The following is a 22617-nucleotide window of genomic DNA, read 5'->3' as shown; positions in this document are numbered from 1 at the left end:
CATGTGACGCCGCATTTTGGACCGTACCATCAGCTCAGGGGAGGGAGGGGGGCCGTATGAGAAAAAAGAGACAAGACAAGACAACGATCTCTTGCTATGCATAGTTGTAGATATTCAGTTTTGCATTTGTGGGGCAAATCCCTGAAATATTTGTACACATTATTTTGTTTTTGTTTTTAGTTTGTTCCCGTTTTACTGTATGTGTGGATTAGTCTGAGGTGTGGCTCTACCGGATGACAGCTGACTGAAGTCTAGCGGGAAGGAAAAATACGGGTTAAGCTCTGTGATTGCAAAGTTTGGAGAGGGAGGATGAATCATTGGACTGGAAATCAGCTTTCAGCTGCCCGGTTATTCATAAAGGGTCTCTTCAGGCTGTCCTACTTCTGGCACCTGAACTTCAGCACAAAAGTACTAATTGGATACTGCGCTCTGTGGTTTAGTGGTTATTTTAACTGTATCGTTGTTTAAGTCTGTAGCAACAGACTACCTCCCTCCTTGGATTTTACTTCCTCGGCCAGCGGGAGTTTTCTCTCCACATACTTTATAATGAATTTCAAGGGACTCTGCCTAAATAGTAGCTACTGTTTAAGTTAACAATCAGAGCTGGAAATGTTAGGTGCAAAAATAAAATAGAAAAAACGAAACCGACCACAAAGTGAGCTAACAGAAAAACGATGTATCAAAAGCTGCAATAAGGCCACAACAAGATGGGCTATGACTACACGAAGATGCAGACAGACCGCAAAGACACAGAACAGACAACAAGGCGACACAAATAGCACAGAAAAGCAAAACAACTGGACACAGAGCCCGAACAAACTCACAGATACACAGAGTATGTCTGCATTATTAGTAATTTTGTGTATCTTGCAGTCTGGGTGTTTTGCATCTATGCAGGATAGTTCTTTCAGGAAGAACCTGCAGAATTAGGTTTGAAACAGCTTTTTAAATATGTGGGAAATGAGAAAATATGGCTTTTGGTCACTGTGATTTCTCTTAAAAGTTACACTTAATCTTGATATGTTATTGCAAATGCTCTACATATTTTGTGCACCTGGTGGTACATTTTGTCAGTTGTATTTTATGTGTATATTTATGTTTATAATTGCCAAATTTCTTGGGCAAGGCCACTGTTAGAAAACCTGGATAAATAAAAGATGTTATTGTTCTGTTTTGTTTACAAACTGTTACAGTGTGGTTGCTGCAGTAACCGGAGGATGCAGATGCTGAGAGTCAGAGATGCTTTCATGAACACTGAATAAGACAGGCAATAAACCCTATCAAATATCTTCTCCTGCAATCACAGCATCAGATGGGTGGCCATGATCAGATGGCCATGCAGGGGTGGTGGGTGATCATTTGAGGGCTGTTTTTATTAACCACTACCAAAGAGTTTCAGTTGTTTCGAGGAATTTGGAGAAATAAACCCAGGATCAGTGAATCACCATTTCTTTTATTTTCTTCATTCAATTCATTCTTATGGGTAACCATCAAAGATGTCAACCTTTCGCTATGGTCCCAATTAACAGCATATAATCAGTCTGTTTGGATCACTCGTGAATACGAAGCATGTATGAGTTTCCCTTTGTTGTCCTAGTTTTTTTGTCTTTAGTTACTGCATCAGAGGATTTCTTCACTACTTTGTCCCGGGTCTTTCTCTGTTTCTTCTTTGAATGCAACTTGTTTTACTGGCAGTCTATATTAGACATATAGACATATTGCTCCTTTCCTTTACACTTAAATGCTCTGTACACAAACTAGACCATGTTTCAACTGAGCCAGTAAGTGAAAATGTGCACAATTCCACTCTTAAGTAACATAGAGAAGCTGTTACACAGTTCCCAACTCCATGGCAAGTTTAGTAAAATATTATTAATACTTCTTCCACTTCGGCTCTTAATGTGTGTCAAGGTTAAAAAATACAAGAAACTGATCTGAGAAATAAATCTTTTTTTTCTGGTGGGTCTGGCCATCCGGTATCACTGAGTGTTTGCCCTAGTGCCCTGGTCGTGTTGGCTGACGGCCTTCCTGGGCCTTGGGTTTGGTCACTGTCCCACTGACTCATTCAGTGCTGTGGGCTCCTCTTTCTGGGTGCCTGTGCTGCTTGGGTGGGACTGATGGAGACCTTTCTGTTTATTTTTGGCTCAGCACAACATGTAACAACTTGTTGCTGTGTGATGAAACCAGTAGCAACCAGTTCATAGCACACAGCTGGAAAAAGCAAAGTGAGCTGCAGGAACTGACTGAAATAATCTGAGAGGTAGAGGAACATAAAGGAGGATAAAAACAGCAATTTCAGATGTTGAAGTTTGGCCACCTGTGATAGACGATATGATACGATAGATATAGAAAAGAAACTGAAAAAAACAAAGAATTTCCCATTGCCTTCAACATTAAATCCTCTTACTTTTGGCTGTGTGCATGATCTGTTTGATTTGATCAGAAGATTTTATGATTACAGTTTTGAGAAGATAATGTGAGAGGCATCAAGAAGGATTGCGAAATTTGAGATAAAAAAAAATCTCCAACACATGGTGTGACTACAGATATTTTAGGAATCTGTTTTACTACCACAGGGGTCACCACGGTGAAAAGGTTGTTGGACAGAGAATCAGAATCAGATGTTTTAGTCTAAAAATAGTTGAAAACAAATACCACAGAGGTGAGTATATTTGCTCTCTTTGTTAATTGTTAGGAATTATTTTAGTGTTTTAAAAAGGGGGGAAAGTTCAGCTTTCCTTAATTACACAAACAAAGCTGGGTAAGACTAGCGCATCCTTTTAGTGATAAAGTGGGGACATCCAGTGGGGAATGAAATGAACTGCAGCAACATGTGAAACTGAAACGTTGCCTTCTTGTGTTTTGCACTGAATATAAATCAGATTTGAAGACAGTGCATAGTAAACTCTTCCACTTAGATTCAATACATAACCATTTGACTCTCTTTTTTAAAAAACATTTTTTGCAATAATTCTTTTGAAAGAAGCACACAGGTGACTGTTTTACAGCCGTTGTAATTGAATAAAATAATGACAATGAAATAATTTGTGTGTTGGAGAAGAGGTCAGAGTGGTCCGGATGGTGAACAGCCTGTAGTCAGGACCCAGCAGCAGGTCACAGTTTCAGCTCCAGGCTGGAATTAAACCTCCAGTGAAAGAGCTCCTTTCAGGAGGCAGAACCTCATCTTACTTTCAGAGGTGTGTAGGTGATTCTGCATCTTTCACTGAAAACCTGAATCCAGGAAACAGCAGTGATAACACACAATAACAAAAGTTTGTTTATGCGTGACTAAACGAGAATGTGGGCAAATGACTGATGATAATAGTGAGTACACTGGACCTTCAGACTTTTGTGATCCACAACTTCTTCAAAGTTCAGGTGTGATTGCATTAGCTTTAACTGTGGACCAAAAAATGACTTCAAATTTTTTGCTCAAAGTAAGACAACAGACACATTACTGTCACCTACATAAATGTTTTAATTAACAGGGTCTCTTTATCCAAGGTTCTTATTGATTATTTGAGGTATTTACTTCTGAAAGTAGTCGGAAAACAAGGGAAAGAAAGGGAACGTACACATGTTAAGAAAGCTCTTAAAACATATGATTATCCCAACTGGACCATCATCAAATCAGTGAAGAAGCACAAAAAGGTGGGCAGGCACCAACCAGCAATAAAAAACAAAAAAAGAAACAGAGCAACATTTTCACCCCTTATGTAGCAGGTTTGTCAGAGAAACTCAGGAAAATTTTCTCCAGGCATGACTTAAATTAGCCTTTATCCATGTAGTGTTTCATGTCTACTTTAAATGTGGCTTCACAGAAAGAGGTTTCTGGATTTAAACCTCCTGGTCAGCAGAGCTCTTTCTGTGCAGAGTCTGTATCTTCCCCCCAAAGACATGCATATTGGGTTAATTGGTGATTGTAGATTAGGTGTGAAAGGTTGTCTGTTTCTGAAATCATTTCCATATTAGGGATGGACCTTTCTTGAAAGGGCTGCAAGAGAAATTAGGGTAAAAAGAACGAAAAAGCTCACTGAACAATTTGAAAAATATAAATAAATAAATGTGTTGCTGCACATGTCTAAAAAAAGCCTGTTGGGGATTTCTGAAAAAATTAACTGGAGGCTGGCATGTGTGTGTGTGTGTGTGTGTGTGTGTCACAGTCAAAATACAAACAAAAACCAAAACATTCAGTTCCACAAAAAAATGGTTTCAGTATCGGGTTATTCAGATTCAAATATTATATCATTGCCAAATGATTCAGCCTGTGGTTGAAGGGAATCTTTGATGGTGGTCATAAACCAAAGGAACTAAAGTTTTTTGACCAAAACAAAACGTACAAAGAAAACATGAAGTGGTTCGAACTGGAATTACCAGAGAAGAACATTTAAATCTGGGAAAAACCAGAGAAAGAAGCAGTCGAGAAGCTGCGACTCACCTGCAACAACAAAACCTTAAAATCCAGTCATGAAAGATTTTAGTGATGACGTCTGACAAATGTGCTGAAGCAAATTTGAAAAGAGGCAAGTTAACGATGGAGAAAATTGAGCTTGACCTATACATCACAATCCAGGATCTAGCACAAGAGGGTATATACAAAAATGGTATGAATGGGTATTGTATTCCATCTTCTCCAAAGATGGAAGAGAAAATCTGAAAAGCATATTACAGATTGTTACAGCCACTGACCTTTGGCCTCTTTCTGAAAGAAAGCTGCTCCCCTTCTCTCTCTCTCTCTCTCTCTCTCTCTCTCTCTCTCTCTCTCTCTCTCTCTCTCTCTCTCTCTCTCTCTCTCTCTCTCTCTCTCTCTCCAGGTGCTTCCAGTCTAATTGCCACAGCTGAATGGCACTGCAGTCGTTAGGGAGGCTGCATAAACGGCTCGAGCTGCCAGTGCTCCCAGCCATTAAGCCACTGGGTTTAGATATGTGTGGCTGCTGGACCAAGGCTGTTTGTACTGATGGTGAGATGACGCGTCATGAAGCGGTTCCATTCAGTCTGTGAACACGTGGGTCGAAGCTTCATGGTGCTTCATTTGCTCTGCGGCGCCATCAAGTGGACAGTCAATGTAAAACAGGCAGAGTGATTATAATCACAAAGTGGCTTTGGTACGTGAAGCTTTGAACTGAATAAATTAATGATTTTTGTAATGGCAATAAATAAATCCTGAACTATCTAATATGGTGTCTGTCTTTATGATACAATGGTGGGGTCAAGAGGGAAAGTAGAAATAAATTGGGGAGAGGTTTGTGATGTGATTGTGTAGCTTGGTTTGTAACTGTGCTCACAAGGGGCATTTTATTTATACATTTTTATTTAGAAATAACAGCTTTGCCGCAGTGCTGGGCTTCAGGCAGTTTCTTTTTTTTTTTTTTTTTATGACCTGTCATGTCTGGCAGTTTTCGCAATCGGAATGATAATCCAAAGGCATTATTTTACCAAACATATTTGCTTTTACAAGACGTGCTCTGTAATTATTTTCTATAGGCTATTCTTGTTAATTGTATTTATTTATTCTTGCCAGATCTGACAGGTAGGGAAAGAAGAAGAGAGAGATGGAAAGCAAAAAGGAAAAAAGGCGGTTTCTTTTGTTTGAAATGATTTCGACTGCTGTAGAAAATACACGTTCACTGGGCACAGATGAAGCTGGGGTAATAATTTATTACTATGCGCATGCCTTATCAGGAAAGATCAGCTCAAAATGTTCCCAGACAGCGGAAAATCTCTTTCAGGCTGGTTCCATCACCAAAAAAGAAACAGCTCAAATAGATTAGCAATATTTTTGTTTCTAGAAAGTGGTGGTGGGGTTGTCAGTTATTTTGGCCTTGGAGACCCTGAAGTCTAACGTGCTTCCTTTATTTTGTTCTCTTTTCTTATTTTGGCTTGTTTGCTTTGTTTTAGATAATATGTGTTGGTTTGTAAATAATTAAATATACCTTTTAAGCGTGTGCAAGATCCCGTTTCTGGTTTGCCTGTGTTTTTGTGTTACGCTCCCTGCAACCCCTAGACCCTGCAGGCAGGCGGCTGTAACACCGGTGCTTAAATCAGAACTGAATGCCACCAACAGGAGAGATGGAATTAACATTCTTGCAGTCCCAGTCATCACCCACAGTTTAAGCATCTTTAAGTGGAAAATAGAACTAAAGAAACTAGACCGCATGAAAATTGCTCACAATAGAAATGCTGTATCACCCAAAAGCAAATGTGGCCAGGCAGTCCTTCCAAAAACATCAGGCAGAAGAGGCTTTACCCAGATTGAAACTACATATAAGATAACTGTTGGTCTGGACACATTCCTTGTGAACCAAGAAGATAATCTTTGGAAGATAGCTACAGATTATGAAAAAACTAATAAAGCATTATTGGTACAACATATCGGTACAACAAAGAGATTAATTTCCAACTGACTAATTGACTGGCAATAATATAATCTTTGAATCAAAATAATCTGATACTGAAACACCTAATTCTCAGGAAGTCCTTTTTTTCTGTCCAGAATTGAAATTCGTTGAGTGTCACTGTCAATATCACCACAGTTCTCCAAGGCTCTGCTCAGACATGCCATCTCATCTCGACTGTTGTGTTATCCTGTGAGACTTTGGATGATGTCCCAACCCTAGTATGGGTTTATCAGACTATCAGAAAGCATTTGGGAGTTTGACAAGAAACTGTTTATAGACAAGTATTTGCATGTCTTGATATTTCTGAATAAAGTATAATTTTTTGCTCGATTGGGATGTGCCAAAATTAAACTGCTGACTTGGTACCAAATGTATTGGGGTGAAAACATTTACCTATCATACTGGTTAGTTAAAGAAGCAGATGTAAGATTACACCAGCAAAACTGCTCGTAATATCAAGATAGAGGCATTCCAGATGATAGTATTCCTCGGCACTGCTCATTTACCAAGAATGTCTTCAAAAATGCCCATAAATTTCATTTATAAATTCCTCAAAAATACAAAGAAAACAAAACAAGAAATACCTATCACTACAAAGATGTATGGTTGATATAATTCTGTTTCATGATGTCTGTTAATCATATATCTTCATTACCAAAGTGTTGCCATTATGCATGTTTAAATGAACAAGTTTTCCTAAAGTCATCAAATGAGTCAAATATTTTCCTGGTTAGAAAACTTGCACTTCTAATATATAAATCATATGCCATGAAATACACACAGTTATATTCCTTTAACATTTTGTGTTCATCTTATGATTTTGAAAGAAATGGAAACTATAAAATCAAGTATATATAATAAAGTGATGATAAGAATACCAAATATGTGGATATCTCTACATGTTTTTGCTTTTCTTTATATATCTTTTCTACAAAAAACCTTAACAATGTGTAGTATCAAGCTGAAGGGGCCACAGAAAACTTCCTTGATAACAAATCATAGTTGTAGTTAGCCTTAGCTTTCTTGGGCTTATTAAAAAATATCTATAAACCCTACAAACAAATGAAACGTTGCTAATTCACAGTTTCTACATACACTAAATTGCCAAAAGTATTAGCTCATCTGCTTTCACACTCACATAAATTTGAGTGACATTCCATTCTTAATTCATAGGGTTTAATATGTCGTCAGCCCATCCTTTGCAGCTATAACGGCTTCAACTCTTCTGGGATAGTTTTCCACAAGGTGTAGGAGTGTATTTATGGGAATTCTGCTTCTGCTTCTTCCAGAAGTGCATTTGTGAGGTCAGACACTGATTCACCCAAAGGTGTTCTGACAGGGTTTAGGTCAGGACTCTGTGCAGGCCTGACAAGTTCTTCTACACCAAACTCACTCATCCATGTCTTTATGGACCTTGCTTTGTGCACTGGTGTGCAGTCATGTTGGAACAGGAAGGGGCCATCCCCAAACTGTTCCCACAAAGTAGGGAGCATGAAATTGACCAAACCGAGGGCTTGGAGCCATAGGGGCGTAAGTGACATTTCGACAGCTTTACAGGAGAGCCAAAACAAAACAAAACAAAAAAAGACCATAGTTTGTTCTTACTTTGTATACTGATTTTAGTTTTTTTAAGCATGTTTCTTTTTACAAATTGATGACACAATGTTTAAGGAACAATACTGTCTTTGTTGTAAATGCACTTATGCCCTTTTGGCACCAACTTCTTCTGTGCATTCAGATTTAAGCCTTTTGGTTTTTGTAGAATAACTATTTCTATTAATATTTTACTTCTGTAATTTTGACAGTAGATAGAGCACATCAAGAGCTTCACTTACGCTCCTATGGCTCCAAGCCCTTGAAACTGTCTTGGTATGCTGAAGCATTAAGAGTTCCTGTCATTGGAACTAAGGAGCTGAGTCCAACTCTTGAAAAACAACCCCACACCATAATCCCCCCTCCACCAAACTTTACACTTAGCACAATGTAATCAAACAAGTACCGTTCTCCTGGCAGCTGCCAAACCCAGACTCGTCCATCAGATTGCCAGACAGAGTCATCACTCTGGATTCGTCACTCAAGAGAACACGTCTCCACTGCTCTAGCATCCAGTGGTGGCATGCTTTACACCACTGCATCCAACGCATTGCATTACACTTGGTGATGTAAGGCTTGGATGCAGCTGCTTGGCCATGGAAACCCATTCCATGAAATTGTGTACACACTGTTCTGGAGCTAATCTGAAGGCCACGTTAAGTTTGGAGGTCTTTAGCGATTGGCTCTGCAGAAAGTTGGCAACCTCTGCATACTCTGTGCCCCAGTATCTGCTGACTCTGCCCTGTGATTTTACATGGCCTACCACTAGAAGCAGTCTGCATGCCTAGGTGCTTGGTTTTATACACCTGTGGGAACAATTGAATTCAATGATTTGGATGAGTGAGTGGGACATGGAGGCATTCTCAAGCCAGCCAAGAGATGCAATCTCTAGTGTGTCCTGATTCTGCACTTGGGCCTCATCCTGAACATGCCCAGTCAGTCCCTGATGCAGGAAGCAGGCCAGTAAAATGCTTCTTTTCTTCTCATGTTTTGTATGACTGTAGTTTGGCACAGTGGTGCCAAATCTCAGTGCTCACACATCTTAGCTCAGTATAGCCTATTAGTTTATTGTGTTTCATGGGAAACATACCCACCCTTTCTTTGCTTTGATTTTAATTAATTAATTTTGACTTAATTTCCAATTTTGTATCTTCACAGAATCTGATCCCGGAACTAAATAGACATGACAAATGACAAAATACTGTTTTTTCGCAATCTCCAAAACTGCATCTCCACCCACCATGTATATGGCATGAGCTGTCAGGTGTGTCTCAGGGTGGTTATTTTCTAAATACACAGAAAGCTGACTAAGAGTTTAACATTTGACTGGTGACACATCAGAACGCTGATATCAATGATTAAACTTCAACAAAGCTCATCATTTCTCATGAAGAAGGAGGATTTGGTTAAAGCCTTAGGATGAACCCCTCGTACCATTCTCAAATCATTAAACAGTTTGCTTCCTGATTTCAGCAGGTTCATTTCTGAGATGAAAATACTTCATATGCTGAATTTTTTTTTTTTACAACATTCCCTTCCAGCAGAAAGTGCTGTATTTTGAATCTCATGTAGAGATTAAGAAGGTTAAGCTGTGAGGGTGCAAGGTTAATACTCTACTTTCAGTATGAGGTGTGGTTGATTAACACATTGTCTTAAATTTATTATTCTTTTTATGTCACTCCTAAACAATTTCCACCTCCTTACACACACCACGTAAAATCCAAACAGTCAAGTAATCTGAAACTTAGGGATTAATTCAGTCATCAAAAACAATTGATTGGGGTTGTGTAAAGGTTGTGGTTGTGTGTTCCACCCATGTTTTGGAGCCGCCTTCCAATAAGTTTCCTGCTTAGTGTCTCAGTATAAATATGGATACCCAGCATTAAACGTGTGAGACACACAAAATCAGAAAGTTTAAATTTCTGTTTATTTCCACAGAATGGCTCAAACAATAGCTGGAGGATACATGGAGGCACGGGAGGCCAGCAAGGAAATTCAGCAAATCTGTGACAAGGTGAGCTTCAGCCTACGTTCAGTATTCATAATATTTAGGGTGGAGGGAAAGAAAATGCTTTTCTAGCATTAAAAACTGCGCTTGTTCCTGAAATCATCATGAAAACCTTAACTGGGAAAAAGCTGGAGGGAGGGCTTCATGAAAGCACTGGTTCGACAATCTCCAACATGAAGAAAAGTGAACTTTGTTGCTGCTCCCATCCACTACTGTTTGTAAAGATACTCAAACTACAGTAAAGATAAAGAACATAAAATAGAATATGAGGATGAACTGTTAACTTAGTCTGACATGCTGTTCAAATCAGGCAGCTCGCTGAAGGCTGACGGCAGCCATCCTGCTATGGCTGCGATACCTGCAGCAAGCAGGTGCTGGGGTGTACTGGACCTTATTTATTTCAAGGCTTTAACATTACTTTGCAGATTTAGATAAAATATAAATAAAATTATACATTAATTCACTCATTCATACTCATTCACTAGCACATTTAAACACACAGACACACACACGCACAAAGAATTTTGAATATTTATTTTTGCTCATGAATAAGACAAAGGTATTTCTTATCTGATTACTCAATTAATTGATGGAATAATCGACTACTAAAATAATCCATAGCTGCAACCTTGCACACACCCCTGTGCTTTACATTTCAGTGTGGATTTACAGCTCCTTTTGTTTTGTCTATGCGCAGGTTAAGTGTGACGTGGAGCGAAAGACAAATAAGATGTATGGAGTATTCAAAGCTGTTCAGTACAGGAGTCAGGTGGTGGCAGGAGTCAATTATCTCATCAAGGTAATTATCATTATGATATTATACATGTTATTGATGATCATAAAAAGAGAGAAAATGTTTTTATGGACTGAGTTACTTGTAGCATTCTGACTGTTTAGTAATCAGATTCATTGTTAAAGAGATCAGTGAAGATGCTCAGTGTTGAACAAATACTGTTTTCCTCTACTTTGACTGCAGGTTCACGTTGGAGGACACAGTTACCTTCATCTGAAGGTCTGGAAAAAGCTTCCAAGTTATGGAGGAGAAGTTGTGCTTTTTAATGTCGAACAAAACCGCCAAAAAGAAGATCCCATCATACCGTTCTAATCTGAATTCAGTGATCAGCCTGTTTCAACTGGTTGTTGCCTCCAAGCTGCTGTTAAGGAAATCAAAATGTATTATTTTATTAACATAAATAATTAAATGCAATAATATTCCTTCAAAATTCTGTGTCATAAGGAGTATATCATTTCAAAACTGCAGTTACTAAGAAATGTGGTTCCCTGTGTTTCCCGATAAAAAAGCAGTGTGAATGCTGATAGATGATTTTATTCTTGCAGGGCTGCAATAATTGACATGTTTCTGAAACATTTTGAAGGTACTGAAATGCTCTGGATTGCTCCCTGAAAAGCCAAACTGCAAAGCTTATGTCTAGAGAAGCAGAAAACTGAAGTTTAAAATGCATTTAATTTAAAAAAACAAAACAAAAAATTACACTGCCGGATAGAAAAATCACCAGCAAAGAATAGTTCCATAGAGCTTTTAGTGTTGAAATCAAGCAGAATATAATACCCAAAGAAACAATGAATATAGTAAAATGTGATATTGGGAGAAAAAAGCTGGAAATAAGTTGAATATCTTTATAATCTACATTAGAAGAAAACCTAATGAAAGAAATTTACAGTCAGAAGAATGATTGATTGTAAGTGGTGGGGGACTGAGTCAAAAACAAGAGGAGTCACAGGAAATTTTAGAAAAATCTAATTTTTTATTTTAACCCAAAAAAAAAATCAAAATTACAAAATACTGAGCTCATAAAAGAGGTCAAAGAACCAAAACTGAACTCAGGCCACCTAAGAAATGACACACAGGGGTATATATGCTGGCTGATCAGACCATTAACACACAATAGGGGTAACTAAACAGAATACACCAACTACACCACAATACAGCTAAGTTTGTTAATAAACTAAACACCAAAAGTTATAAACATTTATTATTGATGGTAATGGAAAAATATGTTTTCAATTTCTTTTCCATGTGATTAGTCACTCCATCCAACATCACAGCAGCATGTCGTATCATAGTTGCTCAAACTTCATGTAAAATTCTTTCTCTTCTTTACAGGCACTAATCCTCTGCCTGTCACACAGATTTGTCCCTTGAATTGGAGTAAATGCTGTACAGAGGCAGAGGCCTTTACTGTATTTAGTGTTAGTGTCATACTTTCTTTAACACTAGAACTCCCAGAATTTTAGAACTACTAGAACTCCCAGGTGGTCATTCTGACCACCATACATTATTTGCTTAAATGCATTAAAAAAAATCAGTGAAGTCCACAAGTGTGTGTTCACATGTGGATGTAATCAGGAATAAGCATTTGAATAAGGTCTATAATGTTGTATGGCAGATATATTTTGTTTGTATTTTTACGGGTCAATTTTTGGTTCACACTGTTAAATATTGAGTGTGTATGCAGTTACTCCGCTCCCACCAGTAGGAGGCACTGTGAGATGGTGGTATGCCTGCAGCTCGTGCATTCCCTCATAGCTGAGGAGGAATCAGAGATGACAAACCGCTTCTCCTGTGTCATCTTTTTGTTTTCCATTATTTCAGCTATCTGTAAAGCTGTTCACGGGCGCTGTGACCCAGCTCACTTAAGTGACTTCTTTAAATTTCTTTAGGAGTCAGTTCCCTTCTTATCCAAGAAGCTTCTTCAGGCTTTTCCACCAAAAGTTGGAGAACCCCAGGTATTTAAACCCTAGTAGGAGTTGTCCCCTATGGAGGTGGTCATTGAGCCATTATTATTCATGTGGTGTTGCACATGAGCAAAGGTGTAAAAAAAAAAAAAAAAATGTGGGTCATTACCACCAGAGTTTTCAGGTGGAACCACAGCCCCCCCCCCCCCCCCCCCCCCCCCCCCCCCCAAAAAAAAAGAGAAAAAAAAAGTAAGGTGTGAGTGGGGTTGAGGTACCTGAGGGGGGATCTGCTGGTAGCTGACAGCTATTGTTGTAAGCCACCATCTCTGTTCAGTGATGGTCGTTCACAGCGGACACTGATAGCTTTTTTTACTCCTCTTTCAAACTATCCCATCTTCCTGGTCTGAAATGTGAGCACCTCTAAGAGTGTCCTTCATCCTTTAGATGCACAAGTACAGCTGAGTTTTGTCATGCTGAAGTGGATCTTCTTCGTTATGCCTTTGTAGAGTGGCTGTTTAGTTTCTCCAATGTAGAGGTCTGAGCACTCCTTGCTGCACTGCACAGCATACACTATGTTGCTTAGCTTGCATTTGGGAGTTTTGTCCTTGGGATGAGTTTCTGTCTTAGAGTGTGGTTGGGATGTCATGCTTGGAGAAAATTCTCCTGCTTTTCTCTGGCAGACCTTTTACATATACCTTACTTCAGGTGACCTATTGAGGCCACCTGAAGGGAAAAGGTCTCACAGTGGTTTCATAGGTCTCCTTTTGTGGTCATGATCAATATGTTTCTTTCACACCTTGGCTTATGAGATTATGAATAATAATGGGTCAACAACTACCTCCAAAGGGGACAACCCCCAATAGGTTTTACATAAAGTTCAGTCACCTTTTTTGAAGTTCGCGAGAACACCAGGAACAACACTTTGCCTGTCAACAGTGGGCAAAAAGTGGTATCTATTAGGGATCAAAAAGCTTCCAGTTTCACCAAATTACACTGTATATGCATATGGTCAATATGACTGCTATGACACGGCCATCTTTAGTTGATTGGTAACATTGCAGATCCATGTTTCCATGTATCATCTTTTATTGATTACAAATTATATTTATACATTATATTATAAATTTATGCAAATAATGCATTGTGGTCAAAATGACCACCTATGGGAGTTCGGGGTAGATAACGTTAAACGTCAAAGGAATTTTGTTGTGTTAAAGATAACAAAATAGCACATTTTAGAGGAAGCTGAAGCAGGCTGTGTGATCATGTTAGAAAGGTACAAGGGGATCGTCTTTGTGGCGAAGCTCTTGCACAGAAGTCAGGGTGACTTTTCCTCCATCACATGGAAGTTTTTGGTAAACTAGCAGATGAAGGTAACTGTTCCTGCCACAACCTGACTCTTGTACTGAACAGCATGGAATTCCAAATATTTCTTATTTGTCTTTCCCTCTGCTTGGGCCTTGGGCTGTGTTTGAATAAAATAAAATGCCATATGAATCCAGGTTGAAATGCAGAGCAGAGAGTTATTTGTGTGGAAATTGTGAGGAATGGCTGAAGTTCACCTCATGACTGATCTTCTGAACTTCCTTAGTGGCATCCTTTGTGTCTGACCATCCTCCAGGGTTAATTTAGTTCAATTCAGTTCAATTTTATTTATATAGCGCCAAATCACAACAAACAGTCAACTCAAGGTGCTTTATATTGTAGGTAAAGACCCTACAATAATACAGAGAAACCCCACAGTCAAAACGACCCCCTATGAGCAAGCATTTGGCGACAGTGGGAAGGAAAAACCTGCCTTTTAACAGGAAGAAACCTCCAGCAGAACCAGGCTCAGGGAGGGGCAGTCATCTGCCGCGACAGGTTGGGGGAGCGAGACAGGACAAAAGACATGCTGTGGAAGAGAGACAGAGATTAATAATAATGAATGATTAAATACAGAGTGAAGTATAAACAGTAAATAATGTGAATGAAAAGAAGCAGTGCATTATGGGAACCCCCCAGCAGCCTAGGCCTATAGCAGCATAACTAAGGGATAGTTCAGGGGTGACCTGATCCACCCCTAACTATAAGCTTTATCATAACGGAAATTTTTAAGCCTAATCTTAAAAATAGAGAGGGTGTCTGTCTCCCAAATCCAAGCTGGGAGCTGGTTCCACAGAAGAGGGCCCTGAAAAGCTGAAGGCTCTGCCTCCCATTCTACTTTTAAGTCCCCCAGGAACCGCAAGTAAGCCAGAAATCTGAGACTGAAGTGCTCTATTTGGGGTGATATGGGTACTATGAGGTCCTTAAGATAAAGTGGGGACTGATTATTCAAGACCTTATATGTAAGAAGAAGGATTTTAAATGAAATTCTGGATTTAACAGGGAGCCAATGAAGAGAAGTGGCACTCAGAACAAAGAATACCGTATTTTTCGGACTATACGTCGCTCCGGAGTATAGGTCGCACCAGCCAAAAAATGCATAATAAAGAGAAAAAAACATATATAGGTCGCACTGGACTATAAGTCGCACTTTTTTGGGGGGGGGGGGGTTGATAGAATCCGAGACCCAGAGCAGAAATTCCATCTTGAACGGCAATTTAAAATAATAATGGATTAAAGAACAGGACGAACACGGTTACACCTACGTTATGCTAACGTAGCACATTCAGCTACATGACGCACAACGAACACGTGTTCGGTATTGTAACGTTGTAAACACACTTCCAAAGTCGGCGATATTGACAACAAAGGTCGTCTTTATTAACAGAAAAACGGCTGCTGTAGGCCACAGCCACGCCAACCACAACTACAACAGCGGAACAGCAACACACACACACAGGCAAGCTCTCGGTCTTTTTCTCTCTCTCCATGCTGCCTTCACGAACCTCCCGAACAGTCCGAAATCCCACAACATCAACCACGCTCTCTAACTAAGAGAATCGCTACAGTATGTTAACGTAACATTAAGTTATTCAGATAACCATAGCATAAAGAACATACTAACAAGTTAACCAAACCATCAATCCATTGAATTCTTCATCCTCGGTGTCACTTCTAAACAATTCCGTACACTCCGTAGACGAAGCGCCGCTTCCTCTTCTGTGTCGCGTTAGTCAGACTCGTCGTCAGCTGCAGTTCCAATTATTCCAGCCTTTCTGAATCCCAACAGGATGGTTTGTCACTGAAGCCCATGTTTTCTTGATCCATCCAATGACTTCCAGGAAAGTTGGGGGGGCGCATTCTCCCAGTTGCCGTTAAGCTGTGCTCTCCATCCACTGCGCCCACAGGTTACGCAAGACTGCCTTAAAGCTGCAGTTCACGGAGATGTCAAGTGGCTGGAGTATTTTGGTTCATGTGTTATAATGTCACATATACGTCGCTCCGGAGTATAGGTCGCACCCCCAGCCAAACTATGAAAAAAAGTGCGACTTATACTCCGGAAAATACGGTAACTAATGATTTATTTACTTGCAAGGGAGCACTTTACATTTCAGTGAGACATCATGCAAAAGGCTCGTTGGGGCAGTGTCTTGAGCCGTCTTTTATAGGTGCATTTCAAACAGTGTATTTTGGAAACAAGATAAGGAAGAGGTGCCTCTGCAGCTTCTCAGGGCCCTGGAATGTGATAACACTGCCTCCCTGACTTCAGTTTCCAGGATCAAACACAATGTACAAGGGTAGGGTGCATTCCTTCGCTGCGACTCATTGCCACACACAATTAGCTGTATAACTTCTATGAGAAGCAAGCAGAATAAGACAAAAAGAAACATACATGCTCTAAATGATTATCTTTTTTGGCCTGTTGCTCTCTCCCAGAATACTGTGTTCCTTCCATCGAGGTCAGGACTGCTGAGAGAGTGACGCAATCTTTCAGACAAACAATCTGACACAGCACAAAGTATCTCTACTGGCAGTTAGGCATGACAAAAGCATAATGATTATAACACTCATAGCCCTTTTCCAACAAGAAGCCAATATGGGAGAAATCTGCTCTTTCTTTCTAGTCTCTGTCAGTACTCGCGCTGCAGCATTTTGGATCAGCTGCAGGTTTTTCAGGGAGTTTTTAGGACAGACTGATAATAATGAATTACAATAGTGCAGCCTAGATGTAATAAATGCATGAATTAGCTTTTCTCCATCATTCAGATACAGGATGTTTCTAATTTTACAAATATTATGCAAATGCAAGAAAACAGCCTGAAATATTTGTTTAATGTAGACAATGAAGGACATATCCTGGTCAAAAATGACTCCAAGATTCCTCACAGTGTTAATGGAGGCCAAAGTAATGCCATCCAGATTAATTATTTGGTTAAACACCATGTTTCTAAGATTTGTGGGACTGAGTACAATAACCTCAGTTTTATCTGTGTTTAGAAGCAGGAAGTTAGGTCATCTGGGTTTTTATGTGTTTAAGACATTGCTGCAGTTTAACTAATTGGTGTGTGTCATCTGGCTTCATGGATAGATAAAGCTGGGTATCAATGAAAATATATGGTATGCCTTATAATATTGCCTAAGGGAATCCTATATAATGTAAATAGAATTCCATAATTAACCTTAGTGTGTGAGGAAGACTCCCTATTTACATGAACAAATTGGGGGCTATTAGATAAATATGATTCAAACCACTGCAGCGCAGTACCTTTCATATCTATGCTCTAATCTCTGTAATAAAATAATATGGTCAACTGTATCAAACACTGCACTGAGGTCTAGCAGGACAAGAACAGAGATGAGTCCACTGTCAGAGGCTGTAAGAAGATCATTTGTAACCTTCACTAATGCTGTTTCTGTACTGTGATGAATTCTGAAACCTGATTGAAACTCTTCAAATAAACCGTTCCTCTGCAGATGATCAGTTAGCTGTTTTACAACTACTCTTTCAATGATTTTGAGAGAAAAGGAAGGTTGGAGATTGGCTTATAATTAACTAAGACAGCTGGGTCAGTGAAGAATGAATGAATGATACTTCATTGATCCCACTATGGGGAAATTATAGTTAACAGAACACCCATCCAAGAGAAGACACACAAACCAGACAAACACAGGGAGATAAGTGTCTGCGGCCTTGCTGCCATCACCGAGAGGCGCTGCCGTTACAAAAAGATGAAACAATAGCGAACACACAAAGGGGTAGATGAGGAGAAAAAAATTAATCTCGTACTATTCCCCAAACGGGCCCCACAGAGTCCCATAGGGCGCAATATGAGGTTGCAAAAAAACCTCTGCATAACATAGCATAGTAAGCACAGAGCATGGGAGGGCTGGGGTGGGGAGGGGTGGGATGGAATGGGCCCAGCGGAGGCAAGTGGGTTTGGGTTACTGTGTGGCTGACCCAAAATCCCCCCTCAGCTAACAGTTCCTGATAAGAGGTGGAATATTCATCAGCAGCCTTGGTCTAGGGATATCAGTTCACACAGGTCACAAGACGGGACAAGCGGGGGTGTAGAGCATCTGTTTACATAACATCCAGGAGAAATAAATGAGATACACGGCTATCCAAGGCCGGTCGGCGAGCCAAATTTCAGATACTACAATTGCTTTGGTACAGGCTTACAGTCTTGCTGGCACCTCTCAATGGTGAAAAAATACAATCATCTAAATTTTCCTGGTTCTTTCATCCTCGCGCAGAAACAGACACTCCTCCAAGATCTAAACCCTTCCAATTGAGCTCCAGCTGAGTCTGAATTTGAGTTTGTACTGCTCTGCACCCCTCACAGGCAGCCTTATTATTGTACATCCTGTATAATGACAATAAAGGCATTCTATTCTATTCTTATCAAGGCCCGAACGGCTGCCCAGACTTCCCAAATTTCACGATAAGCCAGGTATCCCCAAGTCCAGTCAGGAGAAATCCCAATATCAATAACCCAATATATATGCCACATCCTCAATCAGCAGTACAGCCAGGCACGTCATCTTCCACTCACCACAGGAATCCATAATGTAGCCAGCCAGGTATATCAGTTGGACAAGAGGAAAGAGGGTTCTACTTTTCTCAATCTCCTCATGGTGAAAATTTGATCAATCAATAGCATTGAGAGACCAGCTGACCAGATCCATAATTTAAATTTCCAGTTTGGAAGATGTGTGAAGAGAGGCTCTAAAGCAGGGAAGCAGCAAAGCAGGGTAGATAAGGAAGGGTTAGGGCAGGGGTTCCCAAACTCCCGGCCCACTTCTGGCCCTGTCCCTACTTCTGGTCTGCAAATTGATGTCAAAAATTAACACACAATTTGGCCCTTTAAGTTATTTTTTTGACATTTCTCTTAGCCCTCTTAATTGGAGGGGAAGGTGAAATGTCATGTCTGACTGCGGAGGGGTCCAGAAAAAACTATTTAAGAGAGATGTTTTACCTCTGTGCTTCATCCAAGAGAATTATTGTGCAAAAATAGCTTTTTAAAATGAGAGTAAAATGGTTGTCTTAGTTTGGAATCATGCACAGTTTTTAAATCTGATTGATATTCCCTGCAAAACTTCCTTCCTGAACAGGCTGGAAATATTTCAGCAGCAAAAGGAGGCTCCAGTTTAGGACCAGTTTAATCAAATTCTCTCAATGAGGAAAGGTGAGGAAATGTTTCAATTCTTTAGTTGTGATTGTTTGACTGAATAAATGCAGACATTGCAGCAGTCTGTCACATCCTCCCAACAGTATGAACAAACCTTTAGAACCATTTCAGTCTCACATCTTTATGCAGTACATTTCATTCCACTGGATATCCCCACCTTATCACTAAAGGGCATACATGGACGTAGCAGCCTTTTAAACACTCTTAAAACACTCAGATAAATAAATGAAAACATATGTTTTCCTCTGTTAATGGTGTTTTCAAACATTTGTAGCCTAAAATATCCTTCCCAGTAGGCAAAAATATGTATTGCAACATCTTAAGACAATAAAGGACAATTCTGCTTAAATGCAACAAGATTAATGGAATATGACCACATCATAACAAAAATGATTTAAAAATCAACCTTGATGGGCGCCTGGGTGGCTTAGGGTTGAAGCCGGTGACCACATACATATGCCGCATTGCGGTGTGGGCGGCGCAGGTTCGTGTCCCAGCCCGTCGCCAATTTGCCCACGTGTCTTCCCCTGTATCTCTCCTTCATTTCCTGTCTCTCTCCACTGTCAAGAAAAGCCACTGTGGCCAAAAATGCAAAAAAAAAAAATCATCCTTGATAGTTCACATGAAATTCTCAGTGGATTCATCTTCTGGCTCACCCATTCTATGTGTGTGAAGAGTTTGATCACAAAATGCTGCTATCTTCCTGAGAAAATAAAGGAAAATTATGCTGAAATTCAACAATTTTAATTGAATATGATACCATCATATCAAAAATTCATTAAAAAGAAATCATCCTTGGTAGTTGACATGAAATATTCAGTAGATTCCTCTTTTGGGACACATACTCTGCATTTGTGCAAAGTTCCATTTCAAATCACTCCAAGATTTCCAACAAAATTAACAACCATTCTGTTTGAATTGCAAAAGCTTAATGCAATATCATAATATCGTATCAAAAATTCATAAAAAATCATCCATGAAACCTAAAAACTATCCAAAGCTTTGTGTTCTTGTTGGTCAGCAGTGGTTTTGGCCTTGGAACTCTCCCATGGATGCCATTTTTCTCAGATCCTTTCTTATTGTTGAATATTAACACTGACCTTAACTAAGCCAAGTGAGGCCTGCTGTTGTTAGATGTTGTTCTGGGTTCTTTGTGACTCCTGGATGCACTCTTGGAGTGATTTTGGTCGCTCCCATGTGTTCTGGCAGTAGTAACAGAAGTAATCAGGATCAGCAGCAGCCCAATTCATTGGAATATTATTATTATTATTATTATTATTATAAAGTGATGTATATCAGCCTTTCATTGGGTTTAAATTCCGTTTACCTCCTACATTTACCTTCTGGTGACAGCACAAGATTGAGAGAGGACGATACAGAGGTGAGAAGGACAGAAAGTTGGATGAAGACAGCAAAGGAGAGAGAGCAAGAAGAGACAGGTAAGAGTGGACATGTAGTCAAAGTCAACTACCACTACCAAAAGTGCGAACAAAGGGCACGTTGGTGCGTTTGGTAGTGGACACCCTGCATCAAAGCAAAAAATGGTTCAGGAATGTTTTGAGGAGCACAACAATGAGTTTGACGTGTTGATTTTTCTCCAAAATTCCCCAGATCTCAATCCAATCACGCATCTGTGGATGTGCTGGACAAACAAGTCAGATCCATGGACGCCCCACCTCACAACTTACAGGACATAAAGATCTTGTTGCTAATATCTTAATGTCAGATACCATAGCAGAGCTTCAGGGGTCTAGTGGAATCCATGCCTTGATGGGTTAGGGTTGTTTTGGCAGCAAAAGGGGGACCAACACATTATTAGGCAGGTGGTCTAAAGTTATGCCTGATTGGTGTAACATAGCCACATATGACTGAAAACAAAACCACCACCACAACAACAAAAACTGGTGGAATGACATTCCTGATATGAAAATTACACCAAGTGATCAAGAAAAACTGACAAATCTTGTTTTTGCTGATGGTCCATGGCTTAAACCAATATCTAAATATAGTTTAACCAGTGTTTGTATGTAAAATCCATCTGAAGGTTTGCTTTTTTAAATATTTTACACTGACTCATGTATGTCAGTTTTATCAAAATAAGAAAGGCTGAACCAGCTTAGTGTAAATTATATCATGATAACTTCTTGTTAACACACTGCTGCTCGCAGTGTCATTTGCAGGCTCAAATGTATTAGTTGTTCCTTGTACAAAAATGAAGACTAGGGGGGATCAGAGCCTTTCATTCCCTGTCTTGAAATTAACCACAGTGATGATAGGTTGCATAGTAGTCAGTAGTTTAATTTGGCACATCCCAGTCAAGCAGAAATGATACTGTAATCAGAAATATCAAGACATGCAAATACTTGCCTATAACAGTTTCTTGTTAACTCCTAAATGCTCTCTGATAGTCTAATAAACCCATACTAGGGCTGGGACATCCTCCAAGTCTCACCACATAAATCAACAGGCAAGATGAGATGGCACATCTGAGCAGAGCCTCGAAGAACTGTGGTGATAGCTGATAGTGACACTCCTTAACGGAGTTTTATTCCTGGACAAAGAAAAACAGGCTTCCTCCGTAGGTTTTTCAGTATCAGGTATTCAGATTCAAAGATTATGTTATTGCCAATCAATCAGCCAACCAGACAGTTTCTTTCACAGATAAACAAAGTGTGAACCTAAAGCTCAGAGCCAGGTTATAGTTCCTTTGGCTTTAGTTTGGCACAGTGATGCAAATCTTAGTCATAATTTCCACTAGTCTCTGCACGCCACTGCTTATGACCTTTGAAACAGAAAATAAAAGGTCCTGAATTATTTTCACAAACCTTGTAGCTTGTACTTTTAAGCACAATTTAATAAAAGAAATGTTGCAGTTTGAACTCTGAGCAATTCATACATGGCCAAAGTCCAGCTTACCTACATTTAAAAATATTATTGTGCACATAAAGTATAAGTTCTTATTAGGACTTCTATGCAGGTGCCCCTGACCTCTGCCACAAGTTCCTGGACTTCTTCCAAGAAAAAGGTAACTTTATCCATTGGCAGCTTCTGGCACCTTTACATCAGTTCAGGATCTCATCCCCCTGTTGCAAATCTACCTCAGTGCTCCTTCTCATCTGTGAATTCCTCTCAGGTCACTAAGTGGGTCCTCTCATGCCAAAGCCTCCACCTGCACCATGAGACAGTGTTGGTCAAGGCATGTCTACCTGCTCTATGCCCCTTTATAGCTGACATCTTAAAAACATATTGTAACTTAAGGAGCTGGTATTCAGAGGCAGAAGGGTACTTGGTTTTACTCAAGCTCACATAATTGCAGTTCTAGCTCAATTATAAATTCCCCAGAAGTACAAACAAAACATGGCAAATC

At 39.7% G+C, this 22617-nt stretch overlaps 1 protein-coding gene across 1 annotated transcript; it reads left to right on the top strand.

The window, feature by feature from the left end:
• Nucleotides 1–9897: 9897 nt before the first annotated feature.
• Nucleotides 9898–11104, top strand: LOC115799975 (cystatin-A). Its single transcript, XM_030757280.1, has 3 exons — nucleotides 9898–10005; nucleotides 10697–10798; nucleotides 10976–11104. Exons 1-3 carry the CDS (start codon nucleotides 9931–9933, stop codon nucleotides 11102–11104), a joined length of 306 nt encoding a protein of 101 aa, XP_030613140.1. The 5' UTR covers nucleotides 9898–9930.
• Nucleotides 11105–22617: the final 11513 nt, after the last annotated feature.

The sequence above is a fragment of the Archocentrus centrarchus genome, chromosome 20 (genome assembly GCF_007364275.1).
Source record: "Archocentrus centrarchus isolate MPI-CPG fArcCen1 chromosome 20, fArcCen1, whole genome shotgun sequence".
NCBI classification, from domain to species: Eukaryota; Metazoa; Chordata; class Actinopteri; order Cichliformes; family Cichlidae; genus Archocentrus; species Archocentrus centrarchus.
The sequence above is the reverse complement of the archived record's forward strand: the minus strand, read 5'-3'. Positions and strand labels throughout refer to the sequence as shown.